The 19,778-nt window shown below is 28.6% G+C and overlaps 1 protein-coding gene across 13 annotated transcripts in view; it reads right to left on the bottom strand.

The window, feature by feature from the left end:
• The window catches only part of nrm (neuromusculin), a 797,795-nt gene that overhangs the window by 165,385 nt on the left and 612,632 nt on the right, over positions 1-19,778 (bottom strand). For all 13 annotated transcript variants that reach the window (XR_012755069.1, XM_075355520.1, XM_075355516.1 and 10 more), the window contains one exon: positions 14,224-14,335. Coding sequence is in view for 12 of the 13 variants with exons in the window: in XM_075355520.1 (XP_075211635.1) it covers positions 14,224-14,335 (112 nt within the window). In the remaining variant the exon portion in view is untranslated. The remainder of the gene's footprint in view (positions 1-14,223; positions 14,336-19,778) is intronic.

Here is a 19,778-nt window from a genome sequence, read left to right as displayed (position 1 = left end):
ATGCCTCTAGTCATTGGTGACAAACCTACCGGCTTGGTCTAGTGGTGAACGCGTCTTCCCAAATCAGCTGATTTGGAAGTCGAGAGTTCTAGCGTTCAAGTCCTAGTAAAGTCGGTTATTTTTACACGGATTTGAATACTAGATCGTGGATACCAATTACCCACACATCTCAGGAATGGTCGAACTAATACTGTACAAGACTACACTTAATTTACACTCATACATATCATCCTCATTCATCCTCTGAAGTATTATATGAACGGTAATTACCGGAGGCTAAACAGGAAAAAGAAAGAAGCAGCCAACAAAAAATGGTAAGGCGTCTTGGTTGTCTCACCTTTGTAATATCCTAAATCTCGTATTCAAAAAGACAGATGGAAATCATCTACTCTTATTTCACTAATTTCTCTAACTGTTAAGTAATAACATCTTCTTTGGATACCAAAAAGTTGTTTTACGACGAACAGCAACACAATATTAATTTTACGATGAACAACAAGACAATATCTTTCGACATTATTAACAATGAGTATTCGCATTTCTTGAGAACGAATTGAAAATTACGTTATGGTAGATTAACTATTTCTGTGATCAGTGCATAAAATAATCGTACTGTAGAAGGTATAATTCCGATAATGTTTGTAATCAATTGGCACATGTAATCTCTCCATTGTTCAGAATTTGTTTTTCTCTAACTAACTTTTCAATACTTAGCTAACATTAAAATTTTTATTATTAATACTTCCAAAATATTTTTAATAAATTAATCATATGCCTGGAACACATTAACACACTTAAATACCTATTTTTCTATTTTAATTAATTTTATTATAAAATATTATATAATTTTATATTATTAATTATAAATATTATAATCTATTACATTATTTTTTTAATTCTATTATTCTTTTATATTCATTACTGTGCTTCCCAAATATAGGGGTTTTAGTGAAAGATTTCAATTAGGTCAAGAAGATAAGCGAGGACTTAATTTTTCGTCTTTCAAGTCCTTTTATTCAGATAGTGAACTATCGACTGGCCAAGATTTTTATATCCGGGTATTTCTCTTGAAAAATTAAGAACTATTTATAAGATCGTTCATCTAAATTTAAAACATTAAGAAAAGTTGTAATACCTCGATTGAGAAAAAAATGCTGGCAAGATAAACTTCACGGCATTTATGAAGTTTGCACCTCATCATGTACTTCATTCATTCATTCATTACCGAACGAGAATCCCGGAAAAAAAGACGGTACATTTTGTATTAGTTGCAAGGTTAATGAGTCTGAATTATAACTCAAGCTGAAACGGCATATTTCTTAACTAGTTAAATTTATAACTAGATAAATTATTACGATCTATGTATCACATATTTAAAAATTTCGAGTTTGCGTATGCCAGAGACCAGTAAAGTTATTGAATCCTGATGTTCTACAACTTTTTAAATATTAACCAAAATTGAAGAACCAAAGGGTTAATTATACAAAACGTTTTTAATTAAAATTATACAAATAAAAAAAAAGTAATTTGATAAGAAATAAAAATAATACATATAAACGGGATAATCGTAATAATAGTTACCTATAAAATAAAACAAACTATGGAAAAAATCGATTCAAATTTTGAGATTTTATATCTTATAAAAAAAAAACAAACAAAAAAAAAATAAGAAGACTACCACTAAACATTATTACTTATTCACCTGGAGTAAAATAAACTTCTTTTCACTGTAAATATTTCGAGTAAGGACAAGGGTAGTTTTTTATGAAAGACTTTTGCCGGAGGTTAACTTATTCCAAAAATGTTAAGGTGAAATCACAAGGACTTCTGTAGCGTAGCGGTCTTTAAAAAACATATTTATACAAAGTTGATTTTCTCTAGAATGAAAACTGTAGAAAAAATATAACCTTCCGAGAATTAAACAAGATGACCTGAAAAATATTGTAAAGTGATCTAACGGGTTCTAAACAAGGATATTAGATTTTATTATAATGCTAAATGAAAAAAAAGTTAAAAAAAATTTTTAAATCTTGAATGAATATAATAAAATATTTTTTTAATTTTATTTTGTTTTTATCGATTACAATCAACAACGAAAATTATTTAAAGCTATTAAAGTTTGAGACGACAAATCGAACCAGATTTCATAAATACAATATTTTTAACAACTTAAAAGGATTTTCATTTACTCTTGCAACCGTCAGGGAAGATCGTTCCAAATGAATGTATTTTTTAAAAATATTTATATTTAAAGAAATGTGAAATAATGTTTTTTTTTATTTAATTTCCTTCCATTTATTTGAAGAACAGGAAAAATATCTTTATAAAAGAAATTAAAAGAATTTTTTAAGGTAATTTCTTTTGTTTTAAAAAACGTAATTAATCTTTTGGAAATGATGATGTAATAACAAGTGGTTATTAAGTTCAGTAGTGAGGAAAAAAGTAAGAGATTTTAAAACATTCAGAATTATTAGAGGTAAACAAGGAAAACCGGAAATGTGTATAAAGGTTAAAAAAAAAACATAATAAAATAAGATGTAAAACTAATTAAATAAACTGAGGAACTAGAATGAAAAATTTTCATTTATTATCGTATATAAATCAACATACGTAGAATACAGAATATGTCACACAGTTATAGAATTTTCACAATCGCCATAAAACGGTTTCTAGGAAAATAGATTGGGAACAGAAGCAGTCACTTGCTGCTTCTGCTTAAGAAGAGCGAACGAGAAAGAAGATAGGTCGATCGGACCGGCACAGGTGAATGCGTTCTATTATCGGAAAACGATAATCCCGTTGGTTAGTCGTCGCAAAGGCTTCATCAGTCCGCTCTTGAGTTTAACTAATTTTATTTCCCTCGGTAGAGGCTTGCGTGTGGTTTTCCTTTATATAGGTCGAACGTGATTCCAAAGGATCGTCTCTGGATTCGGTTAATCCCCCACACTTTCTACCGACTAACTTCGACTGACATTTCACAGCTTTACTAGTAGTGCTTTCTACAGCTCTACTCAAAAGTCTTTTCGATTCTATCACCTAAATTGAACCGAAAAACTTCTTAAATTTTGTAATAACGTCAACGGAATTGTAAGAATTGTCTTTGATTAAATAAAACTGTGACACAGAAACAAATAAAGTACTTTGTAACTTCTCCAGACCAAAAAAAAGTGAACTAGACCAGCACTGACCACATCCGTGTAACATTGGACATAACAGAAATGAATTACATTAAACCAAATAAGGCTTAATACATTTTTAATAAAATAGTATTATTTTATTAGCTACGTTTGTTACTAATTTACAGTAAATATTTACTACGTCATAGATTAGTACAAAAATTGCATTTTAAACGTATTGCTGGGAAATTAATTTACATAGTCAACTCAAGCACAACTGGCAAACATTTTCATGAAAGCAAAGGTAGGGCAATACTTGGCATGAATTTAGCTTCCCATAATTCATTGCTAAATGTATAATTAATGCACAGTTTCCCCACATTAATTAGTTATTTTACACTATCTCTCACAACCTGATTTACGCCAAGTAAAGCGTCTGGAATATAAGTTCCACGAATTAGGACTGTTCTCTCTCGGAGTAATAATGTTCATTATACAGTCGTCAGCTAACTTGATGAATAAAGTAAAGGCATCACTTGTAGAGCTGAATATCATCCGCATTTCCTTGGGCAGGCATGAAGATTTATAATCGTATATTTGGCGCAATGAAAACTACAACAGGAAACTACTTCACTCCTCGCTCCCATTCTAAGCTGGGATGAGTTTAGCTGAGTAATTTCTCTTACCTTCTGCAATGTTAGCTCATTGGAGGAGGTAGAATTTTTTATAATATATTTTAACAGATAAACCGTTGCAAATAAAAAAATAAAATTATTTTACTTTCACTGACAATCAACAAAAAAAAAGAGATGATATATTTTGTCACGTTAAACATTACGTTGTTAAATAATATAAAACGTGAGTGTGTACATACATATTTACAAAATACGTTAATTTGAAATGAATTTCGTACGGCAAAATAAAAATAAAATTCTTAACATTTCCAACGGTCGCCATATTTTATTTATACACAATTGTGTAATTAATTAATTTATACTTATAAGTGTTTCCGAAAAATGATTTGACTTAACCGTATAAAGAACACTCACAAAATAACTAATCGACAGAGAAAGTTTTGTGACATATTTAAATAAAATATAGCGTCTGGTAACATGAGTCTACTTGTTCATTTTGGTAATAACTTTCTATCCTAACGCTATCATTTTTCTTCTATTCATTAATTTGTAATGAATCAACCGCTGCAGTATCTTTATCGCAATTAAAGTAAATATTGAAGAAAAGCTGTGTTATCTGGGTCGCTGCAGTAACTTACAAAGTATTACTACTTAATCACCAACGTCTCTGCTGTCATTCCATGAAATACCGTCTAGAAATCATCCTTCTACTTTCCCGTAACAGCATTTTAAATTTACCACAAATATTTTACTAGCTCTGTGAATCTCTATTCTTTGTTCACGATAAATCGTTTGAATTAGGAATCATGCGATTAATTTATCACGGTTATAAGTGGTTAGCTGAATAATGTATTACAAATAGTAACAATAATCGGCACAGACGCGTAACGATTACAAACATATATAATTTATATTGTGTTACTGTATTCAGCCGAGTATTCAGCACATGGTATCTGTGTGTATAAAACATTGCCTAATGTTCACTTCAGGCGTTTGCCTGAACGGTTGGCATTAAAATCGCGCGGTTATAACGGTTTAATTTCAACATTTTTGAATATAAAACTTTTACTTATTTTAAACACAGTAGTTAGTAATATCTTTCCTTTTTTAAATATCTCTACCGTAAGATACGATGGGAATTCACTAATTAAAGATACAAATGACTGCAGCAAATTATTACTTATTCAATGATCATGAAACTAACGCTGTTTTTCACCATAATATCCGGCTACATTTATGCATTTAATCCATCTTTCTGTTTGCTTCTTTATTCCAACAGTAAAATACTTTAGGTTGGTGTTTGAGCAACTCTTGTAAAGTATTCTCGACCTGTTTATTGTTACCGAATATTGTACCACGTGAAAACTCTTTGAGAGGATCAAACGAAAAAATCTGATGTGCGAGATAGTGGATGAATGTTCGATGTGACCACACTTTCCAACCAACTTTTGAATAGCATCCCGTATCTTAGGAGCGTAAAGAACCGGGAGTAATCATGCAGAAAAATTAGAGAAAACCAGCACGTTTCCTTCTTATTGCGGTTCACACGTTTATTTTCTAGCATTTCACAATAGTACTTAACTGCTGATTGTACATTTTTATTTCAAATAATCAAAATAAATTGGTAGTGTATAATTTTACATTTCCAAACACCGTTAGCATCACATCTCACGTTACCGACTAACGCATAGGTTTTGAATTTTTTTCAGGGTAGACGAATTTGGTTTTTCAATTTAATATTCTGACTTTGGATTCCAGCTCAAAATTATGAATCCATGTTTCTTCAAAAGTTATTATACGATTTAAAAAAGTATTAACCTCTGCAAAAAACGGCTACTTAAGTTCCTTAGAAATGTGAATTCGGGTATTTTTTTGATTTTGGGTCGATTGTCTTGGAACCCACCTTGAAAAATGTTTACGTTATATATCCATGGTTCTTATCACGTATATAGAGTGGAAAGTCCCAATACTCTCATTGAAAATTTCAGCAATCTCTCTGATCTTTGCTTTGTACTTGCGAATTCGCCGATTTTTCAAAGCGTCAATCAAAACATCCACCGGAATTCCGCTATCATGAAAATCGGTGATACTTATTTTGCCCGATTTAAACTGTTTTAACCATTTATAAAAATTTGCGGGCTTAATATAATCTTTACCTTACTTTTGAACATCCGCGGGTGAATTTCGGCCTTTTTTTACACCTTCAAAAAATAAAATTGTATCATAGTACGCTGTTCTGCCACAGTACACTTTTCAAGTGGAGCCAAGTCAACTTCAAATAAGAAAAAAAGTTATAATAATGAAAATTATTTTCGAACAGCTGATATTTTCCATGTCAGAAGTGACTACTTGAACATCAGGGAGTTTCAGTTTATTCTATTAAATTTTCCGCTGTTGCCATTTGTTCTTTTAATAATTTAACGACTCTCGTATTACCCAGATCTTAAAAATAGAATTGCAAAATACTTATTACAAATTAAAAGGGGGATATAAATTATAACATAAAAACTCGATCTAGGATCAAACTAGGCCAAGAGTAATTAAAAGGAAAGGTAAATTGCAAAAAATTGAATAAATAAAATAATGTACCGTAAAAAAAATGATAAAAAAAAATATAAAAAAAATGGATTTTTATACTTAAGCAAGATGCCTGATTAAAGGATTACTTTGATGAAATAATTTAAGGAAAGGTAAAAGAAACAAATCAAACTGTGTGGCTTTATAATTCTAGGATTCTAGGTATTGTGATAAAGTATTAAGATTGGTTTAATTCATAAAAAATTCTACTTTAATATAAGAAGTAAATATGACTAACTTTGCGGGAGCGCTTCCTTTGAAAAACATTCAATTATGAATACAAACTGAATAATGATTTATTTTAAATGCGACTTCATATTCCTACGAATCATCTAAAACGTTTTTAATTTTTCTTGTCTTCAGTCATTTAAGTAGTTTAATGCTTTACTTTGTTATCTGTTTTAATCTAATTTAATTTTCTGTTGATGATCATTACTCATCACATAAGCCTGAAAATCGTGTGGATCGAAATATGGAATGGACATTTTGATAAGTATAATATACCATGTCTGACCGGGATTACAAAATTAGACCTTCCGGAATGGATGTATTGAAATCTTAGTATCCTTTTACAAATCCTCGGTTACATAATTTATGAAGATTGGAGGTCTTAATTTTCTTACTACTTATTCTTTTTTATAAGATTTGATTACAAGCTTCTCTCTTCATCTTTAAAAAAGACTATTTTAACAACCTAGTTATTTAAAAAAATCGTTATGTTAAAAACGTTTCTCTATTCCTTCCGATTTCCCTGTTTTTAAAGTTGTTGGTGCTTTACAGGGCTGTTCAAACAATTTTTAATTATAATGAAACAGTCATTATTATATCAGAGTGTATTTTTTATCACAATAACAGCTGTATTTATTTACTATATTAAACATTTTAACCATAACTACATATTAAATTCTTAACTTAAAAATTATGTTAAAATGTAGAAAATATTTAAAAGAAACACCAAATTTTTTTCTCTTTTAGTATTATAAACGTATATTTTAATTTTACAAAATAAAAATGTTTGTAGTAAAATGTCACCAATAATCTCTTGAATCCACGTTTTACAAGTAGCCTATGTCTACGTTCAATAGTAGAATACAATAAAGCGTTTATTCCTAGGTTCTTTCTTTCTTCGTGAAATCTTGATTATTTTAACAGTAAGGATAAAGAAATTTTATAATTAAAATTAAACATTACAGATGAGATACTGTGTGAAATTTTATATTTTAATCCCAATTTTCTAGCTTACAGCAAATATTATGAAAGACCTTTATTAACAAATAAATAAACCTAAAAAAATTATCTATATTTTATATTTAGAATATTACTTTTTATATATTAATTTTAAAATTCATAACAGTAAAAGGTTTTGTTTCGCTTATGGCTAAACAATTTTTTTGTACATTATTATGTATCTCTTGCAGAATCTAGGTATTGTTGAAAAAAAAGGGCAATTAAATTTAGTATTTTTATCCCTTAAAAAATTAACATCATTTTGTAAACCTAAAAGAATTTCGTCTTTTTATCAAATTGCCACACTTTCTGTTTTTTTACTGATGAATTAATTAACCAGAGAAGCTTACAAAAGAAGCTTGTAAATATAAATGGAGATTTGTAGCCTAAGAAAAATGCTATGGCTCACGGGGAATTAAAATCCGGGACCTTCGGATGAAGGCCGAGACGTTACTTCTCCGCCACGGAGATCGGCTATTAAAATTTCCTAATTCTAATTATCAATATTCGATAATTATTGAAATTTTATAATAATAATACTTGATAAAATGAATAAAAATACTTATACATTCAAAACTTGAACGGCTTTAAATTTAAATCAACATCTTTTTCTATTGGTAAAATTGGATTTACATGAAAGAAAAATTACAAGACCTAACAAAACGTAAAATCATGTTTGATAGTCAAAAGTGTTTATTACAAAAACCACATTTTCTTGATAGGAAGCTCGCTGAGGTAGAATAATCACCTTTTGATAAGTAAAATAATCAATCTAAAACAATAATAATAGTTTAGAACAATGGCTTTATAAATTCGTCTAGTAATTGGGATCGAACCTAAAAACAACCGTTTTATAGCAATTGTTAAAGTTAATGGTTATTATTGAAAATAGACGTTGACATACATGAACGAACAGATACGATGCACATATTCTGGAGTATGTAGTCAGATATTCCGATTATTGGTTTCCTTGATTAAACTCCTAGACGCTAATCATTTAACTGAACATTATTATTAAAATAAGCTGGAGATTAATATATCACACTGAATCATAGATAAATAATTACTTGGTGCTTGGTTTCTTCAAACCTGCATTTTAATTAAAAGTAATAAAAAAATATTTTAATTATTGAGGGAAATGAAATATTAAATTTTTCATCGATCTTTCTGTTACAAATATGTATAAATTTTTTTTCTTAAATTATGTAATTAAACGTTATTAATTTGTCTCGTGTTTCAGAGTTAAAATTATTTCCTGCAGTTATATTTTGCAGGAAATTTTACTTTATATGTATTAATTTAATTGTTTACAGTACACACGGTTTCGTTTACTTACAAATCATAATTAAATATCGACTTTCCTTATACAAATTATTTTATTATATATATATGCGCAACAAGTTGTGTAATCATTTTCTTACGTCACATAATCTTTTTTCAAATCAAGAATATTTTCGGTTTGTAATGAAAAAGGTGAACAGAATAAACGAATAACGGAAGAAAGTATGTAAGAAGAAGAGAATTAGAGAAAGATGTGATTGAAAGAGAGAAACAATGGAACGGGAGAAAGGTTTACGAGTAACCAGAAGGAATGGTCGGTAAGGGAAAGAGCTGAGTTAAAAGGAAGGTAGAGAGAAAAGGGGAGAATGGAGAAGGCACTTGAAATCATAGTTTCATTGTGGCACAAGCACAATTATCTCGCGTCGGATTCCTGCTTGGATTTATGGCTGTTAATATTCCGGGGCGCACCTTGCGGCTGCTTTCCCAGTTTTAATATCCGCACAGCCCTACGTTCTGTTCCAGGGGCTGTGACAAGGGCTCGTTCGCTGTTTGGGAGCTCCTCAAAAAATACGAACCCATTCAGATAGCTCTTGTTGTTTCCTTCTTCAACTGCTATTGTATGAAATTCAAAGAAATTTTTCTTATGCTCCAGAAAAATATAAAGTAATTTATTACATTGTTACATACAAACAAAGTTAATGTTTTAATAAATCTTTTCTGACTTTTATTAATTAACATCAAAACAAATTAATTTCCCAAATAATTTAAAAAAATAGATTATTTGGAAATATATCCATAATATGTTGGTAATTCGGGTATCGTTGATCAAAAAATTTAAAACCGTATCTGAAAACTTAATCTTTAAAATATTAAATTACTAAACAAAGAAATCATCGAAATCAGTAACAAAAATACACATTATATTAAAACTTTGTCAAGAAACACAGAAGAAAATGTTTGTGCGTGTTCTGTCTTAGATAGAACAATTAATTTAATTAAAAAACATTTTACAAATAAAATTCAAAATATTTATTTTAGGTCGAAAAAAGACCTTTACAGAATCATTGTTACGATGATGTGAAGGCAGTTATTCAATACTTAGAAATTTAAACGTTAACACATTTTTATATAAAATGTACTTTTATTTTAAAAGCATTTGCACAAATCAAAAATAGAAATGATCGAACAATTTCAAAATGTTAAAATATCACCTCAATCTATTATAGTTGTTCAACGGGATGGTTCTGAAATACCACACTAATCCTAAACGATTTGTGATTTCATTATTTTTCGTGGATAGGAGAATATAGATGACTCATTCTTGCTGTAGGCACTGATAAGATGGATTATTAGTAGGTTAACTACCGCAATTGTTAGGTTGGATAGAAGTGAATAACCACTACTACTCTCACACGCACGCGCACGCCTGCCCGCATAGAGAGGGAAAATGAGTGAGAGAAAGAAAGAGAAAAATAGAGAATGAAAAATATAAAGTAGAATTATTACTTGTACATCCTGTTCAGTTCCCCGTAGAGTTAGATCAGACAATAGTTTACGAATAGTAGATTACTGAAGGAAATACTTTTTGAAAATAAATCCTAGTAAAATTATCTTAAATTTATAATATTTCAAATAAATAAATTAAAAAAATAAACATTACATATTTGGTTTTAAAAGTCTACCATTCGGTAGACTTTTAAAACCACTTACCTATCCTGCCTAAACCAAATAAAAAAATACCTTTCGGCACGCCGGAAGGCGGAGGTAGATTTCACCCGTGCTAAGTAGGGAATAAAAAAGATATCCACTTTAAAGTTAAGAAAAATTTCAAATTAACTCAATACGACAATGGTTGCATGTGAAAAAAAGTTTCACATGTTTAGCATACGGCAAACCCCATCTTTCAATTTCAGCAATATTTTTGTCATTCATTACCGTAACAGTTGGTCATATAAATTGTTTCAGACAAACCTTTAGGTAATGTTTAGAAGACTAATGACCACTTTAAACCGATTCGATACTGTGCCTATTAAGGGAGGTATAATATTTTTTGTCTTCGAAACCCAATTTTTTCCACCCCTGGGCCAATGGTTGGTGATATCAAAAAACTTTACTTAGAAAGGTTTTAGGCCGTTATTCAAAGAATAGTAAGAACTTTAAACGAATTCGATATTTTACTTAATAAGAAAGTTATAGCAATAGTTTGTTTTTTCGAAAAAGTCCCACCCCATTTCCACCCCCATTGTCCGATTTTTCCCATTAACGAACTCGACCGTGATTTTGGGTTGTTATATTTTATTTATCAGTTTGAAAATGATTGGCACAAAATTACGGCAGTTATCCTGTTCACAAGAAAGTGAAATATATGTATATAAATGAGTAGATAAACTTTTGAACCGACGGTGGTTTTGGGGTCTGGAGGATGTGAAATGCGAAGATATGCCAAACTTTTCCGGAAGTCGAATCATGGCACCCATTACAATAGGTAACGAAAACTGGGAAAAATTCGAATAAAAGGAAAAATTTATGTTTACCATGGTAGATGATCTCACGCTAATCATTCTGTCCTCATTTATGGACCATCGCTGCTTGTAACAAAAATTGTTACCAGATATCCTATGTTATATTAGTCCTAGACAGCACTAAATTCTCAGCTATGATATATTAATATTAGGCAACCCTTCTTAATCAGTATAAGTTACATAGAATAATTTACTGATGTACTAATCTTCATCATGTTCTGGGTTTGAGAAGTTAAATACAAAAGCATACTTGTTCAGGGTTTACTTGTCAGTGTTAAATAAAAATTAAATATTCTTAAAACTAACACCTGCACGCACGCGCGCGCGCACACAGAGAGAGAGAGAGAGAGAGAGAGAGAGAGAGAGAGAGAGAGAGAGAGAGAGAGAGAGAGAGAGAGAGAGAGAGAGAGAGAGAGAGAGAGACTACTAAGGCAACGTAATGGTAATATATTAAAATTTCGTAACGATAAAATAGTTCCATATGAATTACATTAAGGAATATGGGCTAATATCAAAAGGTTTCCTTTAGAATGGAAAACATAAATAATATATACGATCGAGTGAGTGCATGTAATATTACACCCTCAAGTCTGAAATAGTTATTGTTTTTTTTTTCACACCGGCTATGCAATAAAGGGAGGACTTTTGTTAGATAAGGTGTAAGTAGAAGAACTCTTTTTATAAAATGTTACGATAAAAAGGGATAGTAAAAGGACTAGAAAAACTGGGGAAAAAGTACATTTAACTTATAACGGAGTAGCCTATTACAATTGTATCCCCTTCATCAGTATAGAATACTGTATATATATATATATATATATATATATATATATATAGAATAATAATATAAGGCTGAGCGTAATACACCCACTTTAAAGAAAGACGAAGCGTCAGAATGTTATGAGTCTAACTGTGAGTCATTCTACGTAGCTTCTATACGCTTTATGGGGCGTAATCAGGGAACTAGGGAAGCCAGTGGGTGTAAAATAATCTCCCGGTTGATGCATTCAATTCACCCTCCCCTTCCTCATTTCAAAAGGAGGAACCCATTAAGAATAAGTAACACTACAAGAAGAACAATTTTCTCATAATAGTGAAATTTAGTCTGATATATCGTCTAGTAAGAAAATAATAACTAAAAAATAAGCACCTGTTACATATAAATTACATCTAACAGCAATAAAGTTCCACAACGAATTCACTCACTAAAAATAAGAAATTATTGCGAACATAAAAAATTTTTAAAACCGTAACCATGATTAATTAAAATGACCTACATAATAAGTAAATGGAAACGAGAGTTTAATACTGGTGCGATATTTTTTAGAGTCTGTGTGGGTGTCTTATTTTTTTACGCCAAAATGAATATCTTCAAAGAAAATTTATTTTTTAGTAATATGGTTTAAAAATTATTATTACAAAAAAATAAACTAAAATGTTGCAAAAACGTTCTGTTAACAGGTTCACTCTTATTTCTTTAAGGTAGAGCAGTAAAGTAGTGATTATGTACAGAAGTAGGCTAAAAAAAATTATTTTCAGTATTGTTATAAAGAGATTAATATTTATATTAAACATTTTTTGTAAACAAACGGTCAAACCTTTGAAGATATCTCTCGTTTTTTACTTCACCTCATCGTTTTTCTAAGCAAAGTCTAATTTGTTTAGTCTTCCACTACGTTATCTATATACGATTATCAACACTGAATCCAGTAAGGGTCAGTTAATTGCTTATAGAACTACATCAAAATGTTGAAGGAACAGCAGCTGCTGCAGTAACTGAAACTTTTTCACACTCCTGCTGATTCAATCGTTGATATAAAAACAGCCGTTTGTGTTGTCGTTAACGATAATCAAACTAAAGAAGTCTTTTTTATTGTACGTAAAATTTTGGAAAATACTTATGATTGAGATTTTTACTTTATCTTAGTTTGTTGGTCGAAGAGTTGGTCCTAACTGAAGTAACACTTAACAATGCTCAAATTTTCAACTCTTAGTACGTTTAAGTACGAATCAAAGGAATCGCACATAGAAAGATAACAAGTTAAAAAATTCATTAATTTTTAGGTTTTTATCGGCAATATTTAATCATCGCTGTCTAGTGATTTTCTAATTATTAGAAAATTATTTATGTTTCTTGTTGAGATTATTAATTCTATTAAAGAATTTATTTGAAAATAAAACTACTAACCGTTAGGTTTGTTTCTAGATTCGATAAAAGATTAACGCTGTAAATGTGTTTCTAAAAAGATTTTTGTGAACCTACAAAATAACATTTTATTACACTTAAATTAATCGACCGAAACATTCTTCAGCTCAAATAAATCAATTTTTCTTCTTTTTTCCAAGAAATTTATGAATGATTAAAATTTCTAGAACAGTTTTATAGCAACTTTGGCTGCTAGAAATTGTATTACCAAATAATTAATAATAGCTACCGAAAATAAGATTTAGGATATTAAATTAAGAAACACATTTTTTATCGCATGATTATTCATTAAGTTCCAATCTTTATCTTATTATTTATCGGTTAAATAACCCATACATCAACCACACACATTACAACGTATTCACTTACTATTATACTTAATTAAATAAGCGAAATGAGTTTTTGAATAACTCCAGTAATGTTCATTAATAAACTACCAAGAATAATATAAGAAACTTATAAATCTACCTTAGCGATTTTTATAGACAGACGCTATTTGCCACTTTCAAAAAATTTTAATATATAGAAGTGTTTCAAAATTTAACTCATAGTTCTTCAAGAATGATAAGCTCCATAATTATGCTATCAAAGTTTCATTAATATAATATTGAATCATAAAAAAAAAAATTATAATGAATGAATAAATAGAAATGACTCACCACTTGACGGATTGTAGAGTAGCTGGATTTGCTTCGTACTGACAAAACAACAGGATGTCTGTAGATTCATTTACTGTTACATTTTCGGGACTAACAGTCACAATGGGCGGATCTATGGATACAAAAAAACTGCTTAAAAATTTCATTAATATAAATATATGCATATATGTACAGAGAGAGAGAGAGAGAGAGAGAGAGAGAGAGAGAGAGAGAGAGAGAGAGAGAGAGAGCATATTAGGACGAATTAAAAAAAAAATATTTAATAATTTTATAAATATTAAATATTTTTATAAAAGTTTCTAAACTAGTGGGTCTATTAACAGCGTATTTTATTTTAAAGCCACGAGCTTTTAAAATTAATCTATAAGTTGTTCGCTAATCAAAAACAAAAGAAAATACTGTAAACGAGATTTAATTAATTTTGTTAATTGAATTTATCGAATGGTGTTTTTTATGGTTTGTATGAAAATGACAAGGTGACCACAACGCAATTAAGTAACCCTTAATCTGTAAAACAGGGAAAGAGGTGTGATTTTCATTTGGCCGAGTTTAAAATTTTGTCGGGTTTAGCAAACCGAGAAGTAAAATATTAAAATTTTACAACTTGTGTGTGAAATTGGGAATGTCTCTATAGGGCATCGGTCATGCGGTTGTTCAGTTCCCTTGTGGTAGCCAACAAAGTACACAAAACACGTAAAAGCAAAACAAATACGTTGAACAGTTGACAGAAAGAACGACCATTCCTGCTTTAAAAAATATGTTAGCATTGGCATAAAAAGTAAAGGATGATGATAATTTTAATAATTTACATTTAAATTTATAATTTTAATAATTTACATTCAAAATTTTAGCTCTGTAGTTTTAATTTCTGAAGAATTTACCACGACTGATGATCTCTCAGATATTATTCACATAAATAATAATTTATTTAATTTAGTTTGTACAATAAAATAGAACAGTAAAACCTTGGTGTAACGCACAATAAAGACAAGTGATGCAAATTATATTAATCAATTTAATATTAATTTTAATTATAATATTAACGGTTTTTAAATAAATCGCACTACATGTAGCTGATATTTTGACCTTCTTAACAATGCTAACTCAAAAATATCGCTGTCCCCTGCTTAGTCCATGTATTCATGGACAAAAAATATTCATGGATAATATTAATACCTCTATTATTATTATTATAAAAATAATTTGTAATTAACTTAAGATTACAAATGAATTGTAATAGATTATTATTTTTTTACTCCATTACGAAGGAATAACAGCTTTTTATATCTATCGTGAAATATTTAAAAATATTTGTCCTTTAGAAAGATTATAATATTTTAATAATAAGATATATTTTAAATTTAGTTTGGGATATTCATTTCTAGAAATTATCGCAATACTACAAACCCGTTTTTCTTAAATGTAAACAAACCTCAGAAAAAAAGACGGTTCTAATATTACCCATTGTATCTCTATTGTAATATCCATTGTAATATTATGAGTGTGTGAGATTTTATAAGCAAATTAAAGCCTTTCTCTTCACTTAATAAGCCGTATTTTTATTTTGGAAAGGAAGGTTCTTCTAGAGATCCCGTTGTATATTTCGCAGGCGGGAAATCTTTTTAAACAAAATATTACACGGTCTACACAGACAATTTAAGGTATTTTCAATAGTTTTTGTCCCATCATTGTTCAGCATTTTATTGTTAACCAACCGGGTTGGTCTAGATGTAAAACTCGTCATCGTAAATCAGCTGATTTCGAAGTCGAGGGTACTAAATCGACCAAACGTCGCAGGAATGGTGGTCGGTCTGAGTCTGTTCAAGACTATACGTTTACCGGTACATTTACAGTTACAATCCAGTTTCTAATGACTTTAAACTGTTGATGCGATTATAAATAAAAAGATACTAAAAAAATTGTTATAAAGAGTTGATCTAAATAACCTATGTCTTTCTATATTCATTATAGAATGAAATTCAAAAATTTTACACGAAAATTGAATACAAGTTAGGAAATTCAACCAAATTTTTTTTAACTACCGGTTAGTACTAGTTTCATTTAATTGTTTTCTCGTATCCCTTTTATCAGGACCGAGGTTACTCACTTTTATGAAATATAACGTGCAAACGGTTACATTTATAAGAGTAGAATTTATTTTATGATACCCACCCGTTTTTTAAATAAAAATATAGCTGAAAAATATTAAAATACACTTAAAAAATAAATAAAAGATTCTTCAAAAGATTTGTCAAGAAGTAAAAGAAAAAAAATGAATATTTTTTATTAAATTTCAAAAGATTTGCAGTGAAAAATTACAGATTAATTAAGTTGATTTGATTGGTTTTTAATTTTTTTTCAAGTTATTAATTGGATCGAGTTTCAAAAGCTTTATATTATAAAAACTGATAAAACACAATTATTTTTTTACACTTTATAGCATGATCTTTGAAGTAGGTTTTATTTTCTTATAAATTTTTTTAAAGTTTATTTTGTTTTGACGGTATTACTACGTTTGTAAACATAAATATTGATCAGGCTGTGTCATAATTTGTTGAAAATCATCAAATTACTCAGAATAGATAACATTTTAATATTTTATTAAGTCAAAAGGACACTCTACTTTACTTTTATTAACTCTGTGACCGATTTATTTTTATTTTAACGCGAGGTGATATGATAATATTAATTTAAAATAATCTAAAATAACATTTTTATTTTCATAATGTGTACGTTGCAAACTATTCAACTAATGAACACTAAGCAACCCCTCTTCTCACTGCTCAGATGACAATGTAAATGAGGTGTAGTGTTGTACAGACTCAGGCCAACCATTCCTAAGACGTTCGTTTAATTGAATCCCAACACCAAAGTATACGGGTTATTCACTACCTAGTATTAAAATTCGTATAAAAGCAACTAACTTTTATTAAGATTTAGTTCTTAGAACCTTCGGCTGTTAAACAATTGATTTGCGAAGATGCGTTAACAGGGTCGGACTAAAATAACATACAAAAAAATAAATATCTATGTACGCACTCATATATTTTTGTGACGTGTTTATAAATTTTTCAGCTTTAACGAAGCTGTAAAGTTCATTAAATTATATTTTTCTAAATATTTATACAAACAAGCAGTTAATAAATTCGTAATAAAATCGCAATCCTAAAACATAATTTTTAAAAAAATTCGATTACACAAAAGTTTTTATTTAATACACAGATTAAAATTTATGATATATTTAATTTTGTTTGAAGTTTTTTATTTCGTTTATTATATATTTTATTATTTTTCTTTGCAAAAAGATAAGTACCAGTTTAGTGATAAGTAGGCTACTAGTGTGGTGAAAGATAAAACATGAAAACGTGTCGTTTACAGCTCCGGAGGCTTTGCTATAGGACGTCTGATAGAGAAAAATCAATACAAACAGAAGAAAAAAATGAAAAAGAGATTGTTAAAGAGGGAAAAATAGTAGAATATGCCTATTCTTTGCAGCCTCTTAACTTTATTTTTGGAATTATCAAAGCTTAGTTCAATTTTTATAGTTGATACTTAAATAAAGTATTAACTAAAAGTTTATAAACTATTTAAGCTAAATGACGTTGAATTTTATAAAATATTATAGGTGAACTATATTAAAAATATATATATATACACTCGTATATATAGGAAAAATAAATAAATAGCATTTTTAAATGGATACTTATTATCTACATATACACAACGTCTAAAATTTTAAATTTAAACAGAGTATTGCAGCATGAAACTATTCGAGCCACCTCTCGGATTACAATGCTCTATTCTTATCAATGATGATTTCTTTGCCAATTAGTTTGAAAGGTAAATCATTTTCTTCATAATACAGGTAAAAAATCGAGAATTGTATGATTTTTCTCAAAATCACGTTTCTATTAATCTAAACAATTTCATTATAAACTATTTTTAAAACAAATTAAGAAAAATTGTGGAAATAACCTTTTTTGAATAATTCATTAAAATTTACACATGTGATAAAGCACACGAATAGATCTAAAAATACGTCTTATTAACTGCCTAGAAACTTGTACTTTTTAAACTGGGTGAGAAGTTCTCACCCAGTTGTGGCGGCTAATGAGTTTAGTTATTGGTTATCTTTGGAGATTGTTTTGGACATTTTATGTGTGTAAATTCTAGTTGGGTAGAAAGCAGTCAAAAAAAAAAAAAAATAAAAAATAAATAAATAAATAAAAATACTTTTCTTATGTTTTTCATGTTTTTTAAAAAAAAAGAATTATTTAAAAATAAAAATTCAAATAAAAAAAATAATTTTGTTTATTAAAAATGTTATTATTTTATTTAAAAAATAAAACAAATTAATTGTAAAGAAATTAAATTTTATTGAATACCTTCTAATTTATAAATTAATAATAATATAATTCTTATTAAAAATTATTTATTAAAAAATAAAACAAATTTAATAAATTTTAATTTATTGAAAATATTAAAAAAAAAAATATTATAATAAATAAAAAAAAAGTAATTTAAAGAATAATTTAACTTTATATTGTAAATGCCACTTCATTATAAATTATTTTATAAGATTTTGTAAATAACGCTTATTTTGAGCACCCTCTTTTATATAGTTTCCTTTGCTCTGATATTTTGTAAATTTGCATTGTAGACAGAATTTGTTTAATAGGTATTAGGATAGGGAAATTAAGAAAAGAATAAAATGTCCTTCATCGTTAGTGAAATGTAGTCACTGAATTTTTTACTATTTTTTATAACGTACTGGTTTAACAAATTATCCAAGAATTTTTTCTTCTGAAAAGAAAATATGTCCTATGGGTAATAAGATTTTCCACTCTACTCCTAGGGAAGAGTTAAGTTCAAGCTCTGTAAAATTCGAAGCAGTAAAATACCACTGTTGATAACGTTTCAAATAGTACACTAACTTTGTTTAACATCCCAATTCAATGCGCAATAAAGTAGCGACTGATTTATTTTTTACAATAAATTTCTGAGATGTTCATAAGAATTCTCTGAGGCTTATACGGTAGCTGAAGTCTCAACCGTTTCTATAATCCGAAAGGAACAAAGTATAACAAAAATGTGAAACAGTTTTACATGAAATTTGTTTCAAATATCAAGTAATTTTTATAGTAGAAAAAAATCCTTTAAATTTTAAAGAAAAAGATATACCAAGAGGTTAAATTTCATGAATATCAATGAAAATATCCAGGGATATGTTTATTGAAATATTTAGGGATCATAAAACTTATCATCAACCTTATTTTTACATTAAAAATATTTTTGATTAAGAAAAGAGAGAAAAAATTTTAATGGTAAATATTAATAATTAAGAGTTATTCTGAAAACAGAGAAATGTGTATTTGAAAGTTATTTTTAAAATAACATTATTTAAATATAAGGAAGGTAATAACAAAGATACGTTTTTCCCCTTGCCACGTTTAAAATAATTATTTCTCTTTAAGACAAAAGATTTTACATTTGTATACGATGGTAGATACGAACTAAAACTTGAAAAATGACTGGTGATCATTTTATTGTACTTT

The sequence above is a fragment of the Lycorma delicatula genome, chromosome 2, assembly GCF_047948215.1.
Source record: "Lycorma delicatula isolate Av1 chromosome 2, ASM4794821v1, whole genome shotgun sequence".
In the NCBI taxonomy this organism is placed as follows: Eukaryota; Metazoa; Arthropoda; class Insecta; order Hemiptera; family Fulgoridae; genus Lycorma; species Lycorma delicatula.
This window is presented reverse-complemented; position numbering and strand designations above follow the sequence as displayed.